At 42.5% G+C, this 21,970-nt stretch overlaps 1 protein-coding gene and 1 long non-coding RNA gene across 12 annotated transcripts in view; both read right to left on the reverse strand.

Annotated features, from left to right (window-relative positions):
- The window catches only part of matr3l1.1 (matrin 3-like 1.1), a 23,541-nt gene extending 10,551 nt beyond the window's left edge, over positions 1 to 12,990 (reverse strand). For all 10 annotated transcript variants that reach the window (XM_044205977.1, XM_044205980.1, XM_044205979.1 and 7 more), the window contains exons 1-8: positions 12,801 to 12,990; positions 9,930 to 11,050; positions 9,577 to 9,638; positions 8,555 to 8,593; positions 1,890 to 1,966; positions 1,768 to 1,799; positions 1,549 to 1,671; positions 456 to 581 (exon numbers count right to left, since the gene is read on the reverse strand). In XM_044205977.1, the coding sequence (XP_044061912.1) occupies positions 456 to 581; positions 1,549 to 1,671; positions 1,768 to 1,799; positions 1,890 to 1,966; positions 8,555 to 8,593; positions 9,577 to 9,638; positions 9,930 to 11,021 (1,551 nt within the window). In that variant the 5' untranslated portion in view covers positions 11,022 to 11,050; positions 12,801 to 12,990. The remainder of the gene's footprint in view (positions 1 to 455; positions 582 to 1,548; positions 1,672 to 1,767; positions 1,800 to 1,889; positions 1,967 to 8,554; positions 8,594 to 9,576; positions 9,639 to 9,929; positions 11,051 to 12,800) is intronic.
- Positions 12,991 to 15,620: 2,630 nt separating this feature from the next.
- Positions 15,621 to 21,970, reverse strand: part of LOC122880587 — a 69,397-nt gene continuing 63,047 nt past the window's right edge. For both annotated transcript variants that reach the window (XR_006378976.1, XR_006378975.1), the window contains one exon: positions 15,621 to 16,056. This is a non-coding gene — a long non-coding RNA (uncharacterized LOC122880587). The remainder of the gene's footprint in view (positions 16,057 to 21,970) is intronic.

Here is a 21,970-nt window from a genome sequence, read left to right on the forward strand (position 1 = left end):
AGGGGGTGTGGTGAGAAAGACACTCCGTGAAGCACGAAGAAAAACAGCCCCACGAACGGAGAGACGCTTCTTCAGGAAATCACGGTGTCATCTGGATGTTGCAGAGCGACGTGACGTGAATCTGCAGCCAGAGGCCGCCGGTGCGAAGCCACTTCTGCTAGAAATGTTAGAAACTCGCAGATACGAGTTATAACGGACCAGTCTGATGTGTGTACAGGTGTGTGTGGTTATTCTGTAGCAGCCTGTCATTTGCACCTGATTGAATTAAGTGTGTGATGTCACTGCGCTTTTGTGGGGGGGATGGTGGCTGACCCCTCCCACTCTGGACACAAACTGTTCCAGACACTCCCCTCCGGCAGGAGGCTGCGCTCCATCAGGACCAAAACCTCACGCCACATCTCTGCAGCCTCATCAACGAGGCCCGGGACCCCCCCGACACCGACTCTCATATCTACCTGGAGGAAGCTGAAAGTGTTGGAGATCCTGAACTCCATCTGCTCTCCGTTCACAGTTGGAGGATAGTTAACGTGGAACTTCACCAAGTCCTTCGCCTGATCCACGGAGCCCAGCTCCACAAACGCCTGCAGGGTTCAGAACAGATTTATCTTAACGAGATGTGAGGAAAAACACAAACTACTTGTATTCTCCGCTGGAGTTATGCTTCACTGCGCTGCACGTAGGCGAATGTCTGAAGGAGTCACTCTGATGTTCATGCTTTTATGTACAATTTACATGACGTCTCCATTTCGAATCTGCCTCCCGACAGGAGTTGAATCAACCAATCAGCTTGCGTGCGTGACCTCCGGTTAACTATAACACCTTTTCTGTGTGGGTTCGTATATAAGTGTATCTTGTGGAGTCTGTTGGCGGACGCCACGTCACTGAACTGGACATTGATCATCAACATCTCTGCCATACTTGAATAATTGTGCAATATTCTGTGTTAATACTCCTGTGCAATATTTAGTTTTCCCATGTTAGTTTTTCCTATTTATGGATATTGATATTATATACCTCCATTACTGCTGTGCAATATCTTAATAATCTCAATAAGCTACACTTAACTCGACAGTACATGCGCCACCGCTTATTACTTATATTATTACACTGTATTATTATACTGTATTATCATCATCAACCGGTAAACCCACTTGGTACTTCACACTTATTTTATCTTATACTTATACCCACCTGATACTTAATGTATTGTATTATATTGTTTGCTAGTACTTTCTCCTGTGTGCACTGACGTAAAGGCGAGCTGCTGTAACAAAGAGTTTCCCTTCAGGATCAATAAAGTGTTTCTGATTATGATTCTGTATCTGAGGTGCAGCATAATTCCAGCTTTAAACGCACGACAACAGTCTTTCTACTTGAATGAATGCGGTGAAGACAACGTGAATTTGTAAACATTATACAGTATGTATGTATCATTAATTTATTACATTTTAGATCCTAAAATGATCAAAAAACGAAGAATTATAAAAACAATAAATACTCATATAATAAAAGTTAGGTTGTTGCGTGTGATGACCCATGTGGACTCACTAAAGATGGAAACATGAGGATCTTGACGATCTTTCCGAACGGTTCGATCAGTTTTCTCAGGTACGTCTCATCCACAGACTGAGCTGGAAACTTCACACACACCACTTTACCTTTCTCTGAAGCCTGACAGGAAACACATACAAGATATTTATTACTTAAGTTCGTACAGAAGCAGCTAAACTGAACTTTAATGCTTTCTGAAATCTTTAGAGTCTTTACCTTCTTCTGAGTTTTTTTATTTGACTGTGACTCTGTTCAACACACAGAGAACAACAGATGTTAGTGCAGCAATATGGAGGATAACATTAAGAACACTAAAAAAAACAATCAAGTGTCTTTACTGGAGTTCTGATTGGCTGTCTGGGGCTGCCGGCCAGGTTTTCCTTCATCCTTCCACTTCTCTGATTGGCTGTCGGCCCTTCAACGACAGAACAGATTTTATTTAAGATGGTGATCTGTCAGCTGAGCACCTCTTCATCAAAACTTATAACATTATAATTAAAGGTGATACCATTATAATGTCCGCAGTCTTTGCAGACATGAGCAGATGTTATGGTTCCTGTTATTGTTGAGGTTCTGGTTATTGTGATGTTATTGTTAAGGTTCTGGTTATTGTGATGTTATGGTTCCTGTTATTGTTGAGGTTCTGGTTACTGTGATGTTATGGTTCCTGTTATTGTTGAGGTTCTGGTTACTGTGATGTTATTGTTGAGGTTCTGGTTATTGTGATGTTATGGTTCCTGTTATTGTTGAGGTTCTGGTTACTGTGATGTTATGGTTCCTGTTATTGTTGAGGTTCTGGTTATTGTGATGTTATGGTTCCTGTTATTGTTGAGGTTCTGGTTATTGTGATGTTATTGTTGAGGTTCTGGTTATTGTGATGTTATTGTTGAGGTTCTGGTTACTGTGATGTTATTGTTGAGGTTCTGGTTATTGTGATGTTATTGTTGAGGTTCTGGTTACTGTGATGTTATTGTTGAGGTTCTGGTTATTGTGATGTTATGGTCCCTGTTATTGTTGAGCATCTTGTTATAGTGATGTTATGGTCCCTGTTATTGTTGAGGTTCTGGTTATTGTGATGTTATGGTCCCTGTTATTGTTGAGGTTCTGGTTATTGTGATGTTATGGTTATCGTTGAGGTTCTGGTTATTGTGATGTTCTGGTTCCTGTTATCGTTGAGGTTCTGGTTATTGTGATGTTATGGTTCCTGTTATTGTTGAGGTTCTGGTTATTGTGATGTTATGGTTATCGTTGAGGTTCTGGTTATTGTGATGTTCTGGTTCCTGTTATCGTTGAGGTTCTGGTTATTGTGATGTTATGGTTATCGTTGAGGTTCTGGTTATTGTGATGTTCTGGTTCCTGTTATCGTTGAGGTTCTGGTTATTGTGATGTTATGGTTATCGTTGAGGTTCTGGTTATTGTGATGTTATTGTTGAGGTTCTGGTTACTGTGATGTTATGGTCCCTGTTATTGTTGAGGTTCTGGTTATAGTGATGTTATGGTCCCTGTTATTGTTGAGGTTCTGGTTATTGTGATGTTATTGTTGAGGTTCTGGTTACTGTGATGTTATCGTTGAGGTTCTGGTTATTGTGATGTTATGGTTCCTGTTATTGTTGAGGTTCTGGTTTTTGTGATGTTATGGTTCCTGTTATTGTTGAGGTTCTGGTTATTGTGATGTTATTGTTGAGGTTCCTGTTATTGTTGAGGTTCTGGTTTTTGTGATGTTATGGTCCCTGTTATTGTTGAGGTTCTGGTTTTTGTGATGTTATGGTTCCTGTTATTGTTGAGGTTCTGGTTTTTGTGATGTTATGGTCCCTGTTATTGTTGAGGTTCTGGTTATAGTGATGTTATGGTCCCTGTTATTGTTGAGGTTCTGGTTACTGTGATGTTATCGTTGAGGTTCTGGTTATTGTGATGTTATGGTCCCTGTTATTGTTGAGCTTCTTGTTATAGTGATGTTATGGTTCCTGTTATTGTTGAGGTTCTGGTTATTGTGATGTTATGGTCCCTGTTATTGTTGAGGTTCTGGTTATAGTGATGTTATGGTCCCTGTTATTGTTGAGCTTCTTGTTATAGTGATGTTATGGTTCCTGTTATTGTTGAGGTTCTGGTTATTGTGATGTTATGGTCCCTGTTATTGTTGAGGTTCTGGTTATTGTGATGTTATGGTCCCTGTTATTGTTGAGGTTCTGGTTATAGTGATGTTATGGTCCCTGTTATTGTTGAGCTTCTTGTTATAGTGATGTTATGGTTCCTGTTATTGTTGAGCTTCTGGTTATAGTGATGTTATGGTTCCTGTTATTGTTGAGCTTCTGGTTATAGTGATGTTATGGTTCCTGTTATTGTTGAGGTTCTGGTTATTGTTATCGTTGAGGTTCTGGTTATTGTGATGTTATGTTATCGTTGAGGTTCTGGTTATTGTGATGTTATGGTTATCGTTGAGGTTCTGGTTATTGTGATGTTATCGTTGAGGTTCTGGTTATTGTGATGTTATCGTTGAGGTTCTGGTTATTGTGATGTTATCGTTGAGGTTCTGGTTATTGTGATGTTATTGTTGAGGTTCTGGTTATTGTGATGTTATCGTTGAGGTTCTGGTTATTGTGATGTTATCGTTGAGGTTCTGGTTATTGTGATGTTATCGTTGAGGTTCTGGTTATTGTGATGTTATCGTTGAGGTTCTGGTTATTGTGATGTTATTGTTGAGGTTCTGGTTATTGTGATGTTATTGTTATCGTTGAGGTTCTGGTTATTGTGATGTTATTGTTATCGTTGAGGTTCTGGTTATTGTGATGTTATTGTTATCGTTGAGGTTCTGGTTATTGTGATGTTATTGTTATCGTTGAGGTTCTGGTTATTGTGATGTTATTGTTGAGGTTCTGGTTATTGTGATGTTATCGTTGAGGTTCTGGTTATTGTGATGTTATCGTTGAGGTTCTGGTTATTGTGATGTTATTGTTATCGTTGAGGTTCTGGTTATTGTGATGTTATTGTTATCGTTGAGGTTCTGGTTATTGTGATGTTATCGTTGAGGTTCTGGTTATTGTGATGTTATCGTTGAGGTTCTGGTTATTGTGATGTTATCGTTGAGGTTCTGGTTATTGTGATGTTATTGTTGAGGTTCTGGTTATTGTGATGTTATTGTTATCGTTGAGGTTCTGGTTATTGTGATGTTATTGTTGAGGTTCTGGTTATTGTGATGTTATTGTTGAGGTTCTGGTTATTGTGATGTTATTGTTGAGGTTCTGGTTATTGTGATGTTATTGTTGAGGTTCTGGTTATTGTGATGTTATTGTTGAGGTTCTGGTTATAGTGATGTTATCGTTGAGGTTCTGGTTATTGTGATGTTATTGTTGAGGTTCTGGTTATTGTGATGTTATTGTTATCGTTGAGGTTCTGGTTATTGTGATGTTATTGTTATCGTTGAGGTTCTGGTTATTGTGATGTTATTGTTGAGGTTCTGGTTATTGTGATGTTATTGTTGAGGTTCTGGTTATTGTGATGTTATCGTTGAGGTTCTGGTTATTGTGATGTTATCGTTGAGGTTCTGGTTATTGTGATGTTATCGTTGAGGTTCTGGTTATTGTGATGTTATCGTTGAGGTTCTGGTTATTGTGATGTTATTGTTATCGTTGAGGTTCTGGTTATTGTGATGTTATTGTTGAGGTTCTGGTTATTGTGATGTTATTGTTGAGGTTCTGGTTATTGTGATGTTATTGTTGAGGTTCTGGTTATAGTGATGTTATTGTTGAGGTTCTGGTTATTGTGATGTTATTGTTGAGGTTCTGGTTATTGTGATGTTATTGTTGAGGTTCTGGTTATTGTGATGTTATCGTTGAGGTTCTGGTTATTGTGATGTTATCGTTGAGGTTCTGGTTATTGTGATGTTATTGTTATCGTTGAGGTTCTGGTTATTGTGATGTTATTGTTGAGGTTCTGGTTATTGTGATGTTATTGTTGAGGTTCTGGTTATTGTGATGTTATTGTTGAGGTTCTGGTTATTGTGATGTTATCGTTGAGGTTCTGGTTATTGTGATGTTATGGTCCCTGTTATTGTTGAGGTTCTGGTTTTTGTGATGTTATGGTTCCTATTATTGTTGAGGTTCTGGTTTTTGTGATGTTATGGTCCCTGTTATTGTTGAGGTTCTGGTTATAGTGATGTTATGGTCCCTGTTATTGTTGAGGTTCTGGTTACTGTGATGTTATCGTTGAGGTTCTGGTTATTGTGATGTTATGGTCCCTGTTATTGTTGAGCTTCTTGTTATAGTGATGTTATGGTCCCTGTTATTGTTGAGCTTCTGGTTATAGTGATGTTATGGTCCCTGTTATTGTTGAGCTTCTTGTTATAGTGATGTTATGGTCCCTGTTATTGTTGAGCTTCTTGTTATAGTGATGTTATGGTCCCTGTTATTGTTGAGGTTCTGGTTATTGTGATGTTATGGTCCCTGTTATTGTTGAGGTTCTGGTTATTGTGATGTTATGGTCCCTGTTATTGTTGAGGTTCTGGTTATAGTGATGTTATGGTCCCTGTTATTGTTGAGCTTCTTGTTATAGTGATGTTATGGTTCCTGTTATTGTTGAGGTTCTGGTTATAGTGATGTTATGGTTCCTGTTATTGTTGAGGTTCTGGTTATAGTGATGTTATGGTTCCTGTTATTGTTGAGGTTCTGGTTATTGTTATCGTTGAGGTTCTGGTTATTGTTATCGTTGAGGTTCTGGTTATTGTGATGTTATGTTATCGTTGAGGTTCTGGTTATTGTGATGTTATGGTTATCGTTGAGGTTCTGGTTATTGTGATGTTATCGTTGAGGTTCTGGTTATTGTGATGTTATCGTTGAGGTTCTGGTTATTGTGATGTTATCGTTGAGGTTCTGGTTATTGTGATGTTATCGTTGAGGTTCTGGTTATTGTGATGTTATCGTTGAGGTTCTGGTTATTGTGATGTTATCGTTGAGGTTCTGGTTATTGTGATGTTATCGTTGAGGTTCTGGTTATTGTGATGTTATCGTTGAGGTTCTGGTTATTGTGATGTTATCGTTGAGGTTCTGGTTATTGTGATGTTATCGTTGAGGTTCTGGTTATTGTGATGTTATCGTTGAGGTTCTGGTTATTGTGATGTTATCGTTGAGGTTCTGGTTATTGTGATGTTATCGTTGAGGTTCTGGTTATTGTGATGTTATCGTTGAGGTTCTGGTTATTGTGATGTTATTGTTATCGTTGAGGTTCTGGTTATTGTGATGTTATTGTTGAGGTTCTGGTTATTGTGATGTTATTGTTGAGGTTCTGGTTATTGTGATGTTATTGTTGAGGTTCTGGTTATTGTGATGTTATTGTTGAGGTTCTGGTTATTGTGATGTTATCGTTGAGGTTCTGGTTATTGTGATGTTATCGTTGAGGTTCTGGTTATTGTGATGTTATTGTTATCGTTGAGGTTCTGGTTATTGTGATGTTATTGTTGAGGTTCTGGTTATTGTGATGTTATTGTTGAGGTTCTGGTTATTGTGATGTTATTGTTGAGGTTCTGGTTATAGTGATGTTATCGTTGAGGTTCTGGTTATTGTGATGTTATTGTTGAGGTTCTGGTTATTGTGATGTTATTGTTATCGTTGAGGTTCTGGTTATTGTGATGTTATTGTTGAGGTTCTGGTTATTGTGATGTTATTGTTATCGTTGAGGTTCTGGTTATTGTGATGTTATTGTTGAGGTTCTGGTTATTGTGATGTTATTGTTGAGGTTCTGGTTATTGTGATGTTATCGTTGAGGTTCTGGTTATTGTGATGTTATCGTTGAGGTTCTGGTTATTGTGATGTTATTGTTGAGGTTCTGGTTATTGTGATGTTATTGTTATCGTTGAGGTTCTGGTTATTGTGATGTTATCGTTGAGGTTCTGGTTATTGTGATGTTATTGTTGAGGTTCTGGTTATTGTGATGTTATTGTTGAGGTTCTGGTTATTGTGATGTTATTGTTGAGGTTCTGGTTATTGTGATGTTATTGTTGAGGTTCTGGTTATAGTGATGTTATTGTTGAGGTTGTGATGTTATTGTTGAGGTTCTGGTTATTGTGATGTTATTGTTGAGGTTCTGGTTATTGTGATGTTATCGTTGAGGTTCTGGTTATTGTGATGTTATCGTTGAGGTTCTGGTTATTGTGATGTTATTGTTATCGTTGAGGTTCTGGTTATTGTGATGTTATTGTTGAGGTTCTGGTTATTGTGATGTTATTGTTGAGGTTCTGGTTATTGTGATGTTATTGTTGAGGTTCTGGTTATTGTGATGTTATCGTTGAGGTTCTGGTTATTGTGATGTTATTGTTGAGGTTCTGGTTATTGTGATGTTATTGTTATCGTTGAGGTTCTGGTTATTGTGATGTTATTGTTGAGGTTCTGGTTATTGTGATGTTATTGTTGAGGTTCTGGTTATTGTGATGTTATTGTTGAGGTTCTGGTTATAGTGATGTTATTGTTGAGGTTCTGGTTATTGTGATGTTATTGTTGAGGTTCTGGTTATTGTGATGTTATCGTTGAGGTTCTGGTTATTGTGATGTTATTGTTGAGGTTCTGGTTATTGTGATGTTATTGTTATCGTTGAGGTTCTGGTTATTGTGATGTTATTGTTGAGGTTCTGGTTATTGTGATGTTATTGTTGAGGTTCTGGTTATTGTGATGTTATTGTTGAGGTTCTGGTTATTGTGATGTTATTGTTGAGGTTCTGGTTATTGTGATGTTATTGTTGAGGTTCTGGTTATTGTGATGTTATCGTTGAGGTTCTGGTTATTGTGATGTTATCGTTGAGGTTCTGGTTATTGTGATGTTATTGTTATCGTTGAGGTTCTGGTTATTGTGATGTTATTGTTGAGGTTCTGGTTATAGTGATGTTATGGTCCCTGTTATTGTTGAGGTTCTGGTTATTGTGATGTTATGGTCCCTGTTATTGTTGAGGTTCTGGTTATTGTGATGTTATGGTTCCTGTTATTGTTGAGGTTCTGGTTTTTGTGATGTATGACAGTGACCTGCTGATCGTCTCCAAGCGACAGTCCCAGTTAGGAAACCTGCAGAAGAGACATGTCAGAGTTATGAAAACCGACACAAAACATGAATAAATAAAGTCCTAAAACTTTAAATGCTCAGTTCACACACATTCAAACTCATTATTGAACTGGTTCATTGCACCCTCCAGGTAAAGACCAACAGGTCGTTGAATTAATAGAATAAAACAATTAAAATGGCTGTTCCTTCTCATGGTGATCACTGTAACATTTCTTCCATCTAATGTGTGTGTTGGCTGAACTCATATTTATCTTAAACCTTGTTGTTCTTTGATGGAATATGATGCTGCAGTGTTTGGGCGGCCAATAAATAGCCTAGCACACACCAGCGAATTGTCAATTTTACACTTCAGTTTAACAAACGAGATATAACATGTTAATTAGTGAGCTTTGGAGGAGCTGGTAGGTGGATTGTTTCCCTTTGGACAGAGCCAGGCTAGCTGTTTTTCCAGTCTTTGTGCTAAGCTAAGCTAACAAGCAAATGGCTGTAGCTTCCATTGCGCTGTACAGACAAGAGAGTGGTATCAATCTGAAATAGGGCTGAAACGATTAATCGATTGACACAAAAATAATCGGCAATTATTTTGATACTCAATCATTTAAATTATTTTTTTCAAGAAAAAAAGTGAAAAATGTCAAACGTCGTCTGGTTCCAGACTCTCAAACGAGAGGATTTGTTGTTTTTCTCCGTTTTCCATCGCAGGAAACTGAATCTCTTTGGGGTTTGGACCGTTGGTTGGACAAAACAAGAAGTTTCGATGGCCACTTTTCTCACTATTGTTTGACATTTAATAAACTAACTAATTAATCTCAAATCGAGGGGGTTTCTGAAGCTATTTGACCATCTGACAAACAGTTTTTTTTAATAAAATGTTATGAAACCCCATTCCTAATCGGGAGAGAAAGAGTTGGATTGGTGCATCCCTACTACCAAGCAGGACCAGCGGGGCTGGGATTAAAGAGGGTTATACTGTGGACAAACGCACCGCTGCAGCAGGTTGAGCTGTCCGTCTGCATGCTGAGTGCCGTTTATGTGTTTAATCCACACCTGAAACACAAAAACAAGAAGCATAAATAAACCTGTCACACCTGACTGCTTCTACCTGACAGCTGCAGCCACAAACCGCTGCGCTGCAACACTCCCATCACTACATTTATTTAGCTGACGCTTTTATCCAAAGCGACTTACAGTAAGTGCATTCAACCAAACATGCTGAACTGCTTCAAGTGCTACAATTAGAAACGATCCCTCAGCAGGAAGTCTGATAATCAACTGAATACACCCCCCCCACCAATCAGACTCTGTAGACAGAGGTTCGAGGAGGACAGGTGTACTTACCTTCTCTGACATCACAGTGATATCACACAGGGAGCATGAGTACGGGAACACCGGCGGAGACGTCCCGTGGAAGTCCTTAGCTTCTTTCTTGGAGGGCATCGAGGCGGCGGGCCGGCTGCTGCTCCTGATAGAGGAGGTCTCAGACTCACGGCGTCCCCCACGAGTTTTCGGATGGTGCTCTTCAGGAGGAGGAGCTGACCTGGGATCAGCCGGTCCAGGCTGAGAGAAACGGCAAGAACGACTGTCTTTGCCTCTTTCTGCCGAGCTGAAAGAGGGTCGGTCCTGAGAGGGAACAGGACCGGCATGTCTGCCTGTCTTACCATACTCAGAGGGTCCTGGTCTGTGGTTGAGGTCCTGGGAGGAAACTCGACCAGCCTCTCTGCCTGTCTTACCATACTGAGAGGGTCCTGGTCTGTGGTTTAAGTCCTGAGAGGAAACTCGACCAGCCTCTCTGCCTGTCTTACCATACTCAGAGGGTCCCGGTCTGTGGTTGAAGTCCACCATGTAGCTGGATGAAGATGAAGATGGTGGGTCTGCTCTGACAGCGCTGTTGGTCCTGGGATTTCCCCAGCGGTCCAGGTCCTGCTCAAATGGAAGAGGACTGGGGGTTACCTTGTCCAGCGGGTACTGGACCAGGTAACCGGGTACTGGCTGACTGCGGTGATGATCCCAGTCGCTGGTGGAGGGGCCGACAGCGGGTCGACGGGCGGAGCTGGGGGTATAAGAGGAGGAAGCGGAAGAAGACAGAGCGTTGGGAGGGAAAGGTTTGATGGTCCCCCTCTTTCCTTTGATCTGGTTGAGGACATGAGGCAGGGACTCGACGGTGAGGACGTCTTCAGGCAGCTCGGCCAGCAGAGCCAGGTCGCCGGGCTCCAGACCGCAGCTGTTCAGGATGTTGAGCGCGCCGTCCTGCGACCACTGAGCTCCTCTGGAGGAGGAAGAGGACGGGTAGCACGAGGAGGACTCCTGAGGCGCCCTGTAAAAGGCGTGGTCCGACGAGGCGTGACGGCGGTCTGAGGAGCTGTAAGGTCCGGGATCAGGTCTGAGATCGGAGTCAGACGGCGGTTGTCTGTACGGGTAGTTGTGAGACATGATGGGAGGAGAAACGCTCGGGGCGTTTCCTGCAGACAGAAGGTGTCAGGGAAGACAGGAGATGTGAAATCTGACTTAAAGAGACGTAAAGGCTGAAGACGGCTCATCCTGAGAAAATATTCAGCTGAACATAAAAACAGACGGACTCGAGCTATTCAGGTCTCTGCGAGTACAAAGCGCTCAGGACAAGTGACGGCATCTGTGTAACACCTGAGGCACGCTGTAGAGAAGAGGGAGGCGTTAGTTGTGTGAAATCAATGACCTTTTACTAAACATCTCGCCAAAGCAAAACATCCCTCTTTACAGGGTTCAACCCGAAGGAAAGAAAAGAGGAACAAAGGGAGAAGTGCACACCACAGAGATGATGTCATGAAACATTCATTATTATGTGCCGATAATTAGCTCAACGCAGACTTAGCGTATCTGTCAGCCGATACATGACGAGAAATTAACGTACTGTTTCCCAGAACCTGCAATCAGCCTCTAAATGAATTCTGGCCCCGATGTGATCCGCGAACACAAAGACCCCCGACCCGACCGGCCTTTAAACACCCTGCTGGTGCGGGCAAACGTTCGGGGTGCTCCAGTTCGACGGCCGAGGGAAACAAATGCTCAACAGCAACACGGAGATCGTCGTCTCCGACCTCCTGACAGCGTCTCTGGAGGCAACAGCAGCTGACCCTCGACACACTGCTGCCGAACTCCATTCACTGTGGAGAAAACAGGCCAAGTGCTTTGTCTGTTGGATGAGTAAGGGCCGATGCCTACAGACTTGTTCATGCGTTTTGGTCTATAAAGACCCTTTTCAGATACGCAGAGGAGCGGCAGAACCGACGGCGCTTCTATTCATAGTTTGCACAACTATATAACCTGGTGGTTTACACCAGCAGCTGCAGCGAGCTGTGCTTCTGATCACGTTTCAGCATTTCAACACGCTAATAAACTTCACAACGGAGACACGTAGAAAACAAACTCTGATTCTGAGGTTTCAGGGGTTCCTAGCTGTTAATTAGGGGGTCCGAGGCCCCCTGAGGCCCCCTGAATCATTAGTCAGTCAAAAGGTGGGAAAATTAATCAGCAAAAATGTTGATAATAAACTTAATTTATCGATCAATAACTACAAACACTCTCTGGTGTCAGATTCTCCAGCGGGGCGACCTTCTGTGCTTGATCTCTGCTGAGGGAAGGTGTTTGGGCCGTGGGGACACCGGGGGTCTGGGGGGTCTTGGGGGGGCAGACCAGCCTGAGGCAGACCAGCAGTGCTGTCAGCTTCTGGTGTTAAAGGTAAACACTGACGTGCAGTCTGCAGAGTGCTCCTCCAACAGGAGACTCCTAATAATCAGGCTTCAGACTTTATGAGCTTCTATAATACTAACGGCACTAATATGCAACATCAGGAACATTATGAAGGCACCAGGACATTTACAGCAAACTACACATTATCACAGACAAACCAAACACTAAATGTGTCTGTAAGACAGCCAGTTGACGTAAAAAGCGTAACGTTAAGCTAACGATGAATAAAAACAAGTTGGTTAACCTGGCGTAACCTAGATAACATGTTCGATCAGAGCAGCTTTGTGTTGATTTCCAGATAAAGACAGCAGAGCCTCTGCGTGAATCTGAAGCTTTGTGAGGATATTAAACGGGGAAATGTTACGTTAGAACTCGGCTAACAGCATTAGCTCACCGAGCTAACGTTAGCCCCGCATCATCACAGTTAGCTGGCGGCTAACAACTGACAGAAAGATGTCTCCTGCTGTGGGGGGGGGGGCTTACCTTAAATTAATTCTGTCAAGTAAAAATCACGCAGTCGCTGATAAATACAGGAAACAAAAAAAAGCCCACGAGTGAAAACGCTGTTTTTAGCGAAGAGAAATGCAGAAAGTCGAGCTAGTTGTGAGAAGCTAGCGTTAACTGACTGCAGGGTGCTCCTTCTTCTTCGTTGGTGTTTGGCGGCGGGTAAACAAAGCAGCGGGGCATCAGCGCCGCCGCTGGTGTGGCGGGCTGCTGCAGTACTGAAGCGGCCGCCGCAGACCAGCTTCTCTCACTGAGCCACAGCTGGGAAAACTATTTCATACTATTTGATTTTGAGAGAAAAGTGATAATAATAAAGTGATAATACTAGTATGAAGCCAGAGAAAATGTTTTATATAAGTGTTTATTCTCATAATATTAGCGTTCAACTTTCTGCAGCTTTAAGTTTGATCTCAACAGTTTTCTCTCGCACAGGGATGTCTGAATGTCTCGTGCTGCCAGGTGTAACCAGCAGGTGGCGCTGTAGGACTACTTAAAAACCAGATCAATCACAACAAGCCACTCCAGCTCAGAGTCCAGTGAGTCAAGCATCCAGAGCTCGACACGTACACACGAAGAAGACCGTCTGTAAGATGAAACACCGAAGGCTGCAGATAATTATAGACTCATAGATAACTTCTAAATGTGCTGTACAAAATGAGCCTTTCAGTTCCAGTAGAAGGACAACAATAACAATACTGATAATAAAAATTATAATATTAACATTTGTTCTACACTATAACATCATTGGCATCTGATCGTTTTAAAGATCTTTAAAGAACTCAAAGTATTCGACGTAAAACGCATTTCAAAGGCAGAAATAAACGAATAAAGATGTTAACGTGACTCCTGGAATCCTGTTCCAAAATCTCTTTATTTACGTCCGATAACAGAAGACACGAGACGTCATCCGTCCAGGCAAAGTGAAACGAACATCTGCAAATCTAGAAACCATTTAGTAGCAGTTCTAGAGCTTTCGGGCTGTCACACAGACTTCCTCATCAGATGGTCCAGACGCCATTCTCTGATGCTCTGCATGAAAACTTACTAAAATACGATCAAACACAGTGAAAGCAGACGGAGAATAATAATAATATTATATAATAATATATTAATAATAATATTATTAATAATATTATAATATTATAATATTAATAATAATATAATAATAATAATAATAATATAATAAAGCGATGTTTTCGTGTCTTCACTCTTCGTGTTGCAGCTTTCGTTGCTTTCATTCGCTTCGTTTTCTTCTGCACTTTCATTGTTTTTATTGTGCTCTTGTGTTTTCACGCTGCAGGAAGAATAAATAAAGATGTGAAGCGAAGCGAAAGCAGCGTCTGCGTCTCTTCGTCACGAGGGCAGAAACGTAAAGCGCGGACGGAGGACGAACACAAGAAGAGGAACATTTCACTGTTTGAAAAGACGTTTTTCTTCTTTCCCCTGGAACCAGAGTGGACAACAGTACTGCAGTACTGCTGTAATACTGCAGTACTACTACTGTAATACTGCAGTACTGCTGTAATACTGCTGTACTACTGTACAACAGTACTACTGCTGTAATACTGCAGTACTACTACTGTAATACTGCAGTACTGCTGTACTACTGTAATACTGCAGTACTACTGTAATACTGCTGTACTACTGCTGTAATACTGCAGTACTGCTGTACTACTGTAATACTGCAGTACTGCTGTAATACTGCAGTACTGCTGTACTACTGTAATACTGCAGTACTGCTGTAATACTGCAGTACTACTGCTGTAATACTGCAGTACTGCAGTACTACTGTAATACTGCAGTACTGCTGTAATACTGCAGTACTGCTGTACTACTGTAATACTGCAGTACTGCTGTAATACTGCAGTACTACTGCTGTAATACTGCAGTACTGCAGTACTACTGTAATACTGCAGTACTACTGTAATACCGCAGCACTGCTGCAATACCGCAGTACTGCTGCACCACTACTGTAATACTGCAGTACTGCTGTAATACCGCAGTACTACTGCTGTAACACTGCAGTACTGCTGTACCACTGTAATACTGCCGTACCACTGTAATACCGCAGCACCGCTGTACTACTGCTGCTGTGCTACTACCGCAGTAGTACCGCTGTACTACCGCTGTAATACTGTACTACTGCTGCTGTACTACTACTGCAGTACTGCTGCACTGTAATACCGCAGTACTACTGTAATACTGCTGTACTACTGCTGTAATACTGCAGTACTGCTGTACTACTGTAATACTGCTGTACTACTGTAATACTGCAGTACTGCTGTACTACTGCTGCTGTACTACTACTGCAGTAGTACTGCTGTACTACTGCTGTACTGTGTGTAAAGTGGACAATAGTACAGCAGTAGATGCAGTACTGCAGTAGTACAGCAGTAGTACAGCAGTAGTACAGCAGCAGTACAGCAGCACAGCAGATGCAGTACAGCAGTAGATGCAGTACTGCGCAGTAGTACAGCAGTACAGCAGTAGTACAGCAGTAGTACTGCAGTACTGCAGCGGTGCAGCAGTAGTACAGCAGTAGATGCAGTACAGCAGTAGATGCAGTACTGCAGTAGTACAGCAGTACAGCAGTAGTACAGCAGTAGTACTGCAGTACTGCAGCGGTGCAGCAGTAGTACATGTAGTACTGCAGTAGTACAGCAGTAGTACTGCAGTACTGCAGCGGTGCAGCAGTACAGCAGTAGTACTGCAGTACTGCAGCGGTGCAGCAGTAGTACATGTAGTACTGCAGTAGTACAGCAGTAGTACTGCAGTACTGCAGCGGTGCAGCAGGTGGCGCCACAGGCCGCATGTGTAACACTGAGTTTCAGACTGCATGAAGGTCAGAAAACAGCTGATGATATCTGACGTTAATATCTGTTCAGTCTGAAACAATCCGAGTGTTTGTATTGTTGAGAAATATCAGCTGGTTATTGTACATTTATGTATTTTTCAAATTCAATGAACAGTTTTACATTTTACATTTTACATTTCACATTTTACATTTTACATTTCACATTTCACATTTCACATTTCACATTTTACATTTCACATTTTACATTTTACATTTCACAGCTCCGTGCGTTTACAGAAAATGTAGTTTATTAAAAACCACAGCAGCTGAAGACAGGATCATAAACGATAATGCAGCCAGCCTTTCTTCAGATCAGGAACTGTAGTTTCAAGTGTTCACAGTCACATTCAATCATCAGGACGAAGATCGTGAGCCAAAGAACTGAAAGCAAATGGAAGAACATCAAGACGTTTCAGAGAAATCAACTGAATAAAGGAGCCGATTTAAATCCGAGTCAATTATAATTCAGTGCGGAGAAATTAAAAATCCCTGAAGCGAGTTTGACTGATTTTATCACAGTCTCCTGCAGACGAACGGGATCGTCTTCATCGAAGCAGCTTCAGTGCTCGTCTTCAGCCGGAAGACACGAAAGACAGACGTCTCGTGTTCGTCAGAAACCGTCTGACCTCCGAAATCACACCTGAAGTTTTCTCCTCCGGCTGGCCTACAGTCTGAGAGCTGACGAGGGGAGCGGAGATGTCCAAACAAATCAATAAATAATACGAGTTCAACTGATGCATTGATAACGTGCAAATCACAAGAGATGAGTCTAAAAACTAGACAACTGAAACGGGCAACAAAACCTTCAAGTAAAACAGAAAACATCTTTAAGGCAGTTTTAAAGTTCTTTCCTTTCTAATAATGTTTCTCTTGCGTTTGTTTCGTTAGTTGTTCACCTGTATTTAAACACCTGTGTGTCTGTTGATGCTGAAATCAACTGATTCTGGATCTGCAGAGCGCCGCGCGTTAATGTTTGTGTGTAGTTTCATGTAAATGCTCAGAGAGGCCCTCAGTTTTGTCTGGCAGGCTGTTCCGGAGTGGAGGGTCTTAGACTCTGAACCTCAGGCCCAGAACACAAAACCTCTGGCCCGAGTTGTATCCAGAGACTCGGGAGGGATCTGGTCCAGGTCTGCGTCGGTCAGCGGCGAGCATCTGGTTTACGGGGTCGTCCTGATGATGTCAAACCAGTTTGTGAAACCAAACTGTTGAAAACCGACAGCGAAATATAATTAACGTTTAAAGCGACTGATGCTAAATGTTTAGCTGTAGTTGCTGCTGAAGAACAGGAGCTGCGTCCTCCACGTCTTCACAACAGCTTCCTTTAACTTTATTCATTTAAAGACATAAATCTCCTGCATTAAACAGCATTTCAGTATCTTAAGCTAACGCAACATTACTGATGTTCAGATAATGTTACGTTAGTTGTGTTTTGTTAGCTTTGTGCTCTATTAGCTAGTGTACGGTCACCGGTAGCTTAGCCCTGTCAATGTTTTGTTAGCTTTGTGCTCTATTAGCTAGTGTACGGTCACCGGTAGCTTAGCCCTGCCAATGTTTTGTTAGCTTTGTGCTCTATTAGCTAGTGTACGGTCACCGGTAGCTTAGCACTGCCAATGTTTTGTTAGCTTTGTGCTCTATTAGCTAGTGTACGGTCACCGGTAGCTTAGCACTGCCAATGTTTTGTTAGCTTTGTGCTCTATTAGCTAGTGTACGGTCACCGGTAGCTTAGCCCTGCCAATGTTTTGTTAGCTTTGTGCTCTATTAGCTAGTGTACGGTCACGGTAGCTTAGCACTGCCAATGTTTTGTTAGCTTTGTGCTCTATTAGCTAGTGTACGGTCACCGGTAGCTTAGCACTGCCAATGTTTTGTTAGCTTTGTGCTCTATTAGCTAGTGTACGGTCACGGTAGCTTAGCACTGCCAATGTTTTGTTAGCTTTGTGCTCTATTAGCTAGTGTACGGTCACGGTAGCTTAGCCCTGCCAATGTTTTGTTAGCTTTGTGCTCTATTAGCTTGTGTACGGTCACGGTAGCTTAGCACTGCCAATGTTTTGTTAGCTTTGTGCTCTATTAGCTAGTGTACGGTCACGGTAGCTTAGCACTGCCAATGTTTTGTTAGCTCTGTGCTCTATTAGCTAGTGTACGGTCACCGGTGGCTTAGCACTGCCAATGTTTTGTTAGCTTTGTGCTCTATTAGCTAGTGTACGGTCACCGGTGGCTTAGCCCTGCCAATGTTTTGTTAGCTTTTGCTCTATTAGCTAGTGTACGGTCACCGGTAGCTTAGCACTGCCAATGTTTTGTTAGCTTTGTGCTCTATTAGCTAGTGTACGGTCACCGGTAGCTTAGCCCTGCCAATGTTTTGTTAGCTTTGTGCTCTATTAGCTAGTGTACGGTCACGGTAGCTTAGCACTGCCAATGTTTTGTTAGCTTTGTGCTCTATTAGCTAGTGTACGGTCACCGGTAGCTTAGCCCTGCCAATGTTTTGTTAGCTTTGTGCTCTATTAGCTAGTGTACGGTCACCGGTAGCTTAGCACTGCCAATGTTTTGTTAGCTTTGTGCTCTATTAGCTAGTGTACGGTCACCGGTAGCTTAGCACTGCCAATGTTTTGTTAGCTTTGTGCTCTATTAGCTAGTGTACGGTCACCGGTAGCTTAGCCCTGCTAATGTTTTGTTAGCTTTGTGCTCTATTAGCTTGTGTACGGTCACCGGTAGCTTAGCACTGCCAATGTTTTGTTAGCTTTGTGCTCTATTAGCTTGTGTACGGTCACCGGTAGCTTAGCACTGCCAATGTTTTGTTAGCTCTGTGCTCTATTAGCTAGTGTACGGTCACCGGTAGCTTAGCCCTGCTAATGTTTTGTTAGCTTTGTGCTCTATTAGCTTGTGTACGGTCACCGGTAGCTTAGCACTGCCAATGTTTTGTTAGCTTTGTGCTCTATTAGCTAGTGTACGGTCACCGGTGGCTTAGCACTGCCAATGTTTTGTTAGCTTTGTGCTCTATTAGCTAGTGTACGGTCACGGTAGCTTAGCACTGCCAATGTTTTGTTAGCTTTGTGCTCTATTAGCTAGTGTACGGTCACCGGTAGCTTAGCCCTGCCAATGTTTTGTTAGCTTTGTGCTCTATTAGCTAGTGTACGGTCACCGTAGCTTAGCACTGCCAATGTTTTGTTAGCTTTGTGCTCTATTAGCTAGTGTACGGTCACCGGTAGCTTAGCACTGCCAATGTTTTGTTAGCTTTGTGCTCTATTAGCTAGTGTACGGTCACGGTAGCTTAGCACTGCCAATGTTTTGTTAGCTTTGTGCTCTATTAGCTAGTGTACGGTCACCGGTAGCTTAGCACTGCCAATGTTTTGTTAGCTTTGTGCTCTATTAGCTAGTGTACGGTCACCGGTAGCTTAGCACTGCCAATGTTTTGTTAGCTTTGTGCTCTATTAGCTAGTGTACGGTCACCGGTAGCTTAGCCCTGCCAATGTTTTGTTAGCTTTGTGCTCTATTAGCTAGTGTACGGTCACACGGTAGCTTAGCACTGCCAATGTTTTGTTAGCTTTGTGCTCTATTAGCTAGTGTACGGTCACCGGTAGCTTAGCACTGCCAATGTTTTGTTAGCTTTGTGCTCTATTAGCTAGTGTACGGTCACCGGTAGCTTAGCCCTGCCAATGTTTTGTTAGCTTTGTGCTCTATTAGCTAGTGTACGGTCACCGGTAGCTTAGCCCTGCCAATGTTTTGTTAGCTTTGTGCTCTATTAGCTTGTGTACGGTCACGGTAGCTTAGCACTGCCAATGTTTTGTTAGCTTTGTGCTCTATTAGCTTGTGTACGGTCACGGTAGCTTAGCACTGCCAATGTTTTGTTAGCTCTGTGCTCTATTAGCTAGTGTACGGTCACCGGTAGCTTAGCACTGCCAATGTTTTGTTAGCTTTGTGCTCTATTAGCTAGTGTACGGTCACAGGTAGCTTAGCACTGCCAATGTTTTGTTAGCTTTGTGCTCTATTAGCTAGTGTACGGTCACGGTAGCTTAGCCCTGCCAATGTTTTGTTTGCTTTGTGCTCTATTAGCTAGTCTACGGTCACGGTAGCTTAGCACTGCCAATGTTTTGTTAGCTTTGTGCTCTATTAGCTAGTGTACGGTCACGGTAGCTTAGCACTGCCAATGTTTTGTTAGCTTTGTGCTCTATTAGCTAGTGTACGGTCACCGGTAGCTTAGCCCTGCCAATGTTTTGTTAGCTTTGTGCTCTATTAGCTAGTGTACGGTCACGGTAGCTTAGCACTGCCAATGTTTTGTTAGCTTTGTGCTCTATTAGCTTGTGTACGGTCACCGGTAGCTTAGCACTGCCAATGTTTTGTTAGCTTTGTGCTCTATTAGCTTGTGTACGGTCACGGTAGCTTAGCACTGCCAATGTTTTGTTAGCTCTGTGCTCTATTAGCTAGTGTACGGTCACGGTAGCTTAGCCCTGCCAATGTTTTGTTAGCTTTGTGCTCTATTAGCTAGTGTACGGTCACAGGTAGCTTAGCACTGCCAATGTTTTGTTAGCTTTGTGCTCTATTAGCTAGTGTACGGTCACCGGTAGCTTAGCCCTGCCAATGTTTTGTTTGCTTTGTGCTCTATTAGCTAGTCTACGGTCACCGGTAGCTTAGCACTGCCAATGTTTGGTCGACTAGCGGTGGGCTACCTGCGTCCCGTTACATTCACATTATTCAGTGCTGAATTTTTCATTTTGCTATCTATTATTTTCTTTTATTAATCTTGTTGAAATTTGTAGAATATTACATTTCCCCTTTTGGACTGATTTGTTTTATTTTTGCGTAGCAGAGGCTTCCTGCATCATGTTAAAGTGTTTGCACAAGTTTATTTTCATGGTTAAAAATGTCCTTTATGTACGTTTTATGTAAGTTAAAAAAAGCTTTAAGTTACAGTTGTAAAAGATTTGGTTATTAGTCGTGACCTGATAGTATTCTGCTTTCCCCAGATGGAGAAACGAACGGCTGGTTGGAGCCACGACTTTTAGATTTCTAACAAAAGACGAACAGCGTTCACACTTCAGACGTAAAGAACCGATGCAGGAAACAACCTGAAGTCCTCCCATCAGACGAGCGGACGGACGGACCTGAACGGGACAAACCTTCGGTCTGATGTGGATTCAGACACTCGTCCATCAAGTGATTAAAAGCAGTTTGTGTCTGTAATCAGCTGATGGGTGTCCAACATGTGTCCCGAGGGGATAATTAGGAATCTGCTGCTGGAGGAGAGTCAGAGTTTATTAACAGCGCTTCTCTGACAGGAAGTGATTTCTGCAGCGGGTTTTAAAGGAACAATCCCTCCAAACTCTTTAACAATACTAACGATACCCTGACGCGTCTGTCGCCGTCTCTCGGCGCCCTGACAGAGTCACGCAGTCGGAGATGACAAATGGATGTTTCTGCATTAAGTATGGATGTTCGGTGGGACGATGCTCCGCGAGCACTTAGTCTTCCAGACCCGATGAGCTCCTGCTTCGGGTTTCTGCCCCATTTCCCTCCACTCCTGCTCTTCTGTCTGGATATACATCTGCAGGAGCATCAATGTTTAACTCGAGTGTTTTGTCTGAGCGGCGGTTTGTTTTGTCATTAAAATGGAGGACGTCCCCCCTCTGAAAGACAATACCGCTAAGTGAAATTACAGTGAAATATTAATCGAGTTAATTTATGTAACGCTTTTCATACAGCGGCTCCTAAACCTGAATGAGACAGCTGAGAAAACGATCCACAGCCTCTTAAAGGGACAGTTCGCCCCAAACTCCTCCTCTCACCTGTGCAGCTGTTTATCCATCCGTGGAGATGTTTCGAATATAACGGGACTACACGGCGCCAAAAAAACTACATCTGAAAAACTCAACAGCAGCGTCTGTTTGCAGAGATCCGGACCCGGGTGCTGAAGATCCTCCTCGGGTTTGTTGTGAGCAGCTTCATGCGGGGTCTGACATCTCCAAAGCTTCCGTCCAGGTGAGTGAACAGCTGTGCAGGTGAGAGGAGGGACGGGTTTCTGAGTTTGGGCCGAACTGCCCCTTTAAGAGTAAATCTAAACACCTACGACTCCACGAGAGCCGGTCATCCGCTGATATCTGACATGCGATAAAAATGAACGCATGCTTGTACAGAAATGATCAATATTTAAAGCTGCTATAATCAATATTTTCACATCATCAGTGGATGAAGCGACTGCACGTAACGGCGTCTCTGCAGCTCGACGCGGGCTTTGAGCCTCGTTTAGCTCCCGGTCTCGGATGAAATGCAGATTCTGTCACTGTGTGGACAACGTCTGAGTTTTATC

The sequence above is a fragment of the Siniperca chuatsi genome, linkage group LG8 (assembly GCF_020085105.1).
Source record: "Siniperca chuatsi isolate FFG_IHB_CAS linkage group LG8, ASM2008510v1, whole genome shotgun sequence".
Classification (NCBI taxonomy): Eukaryota; Metazoa; Chordata; class Actinopteri; order Centrarchiformes; family Sinipercidae; genus Siniperca; species Siniperca chuatsi.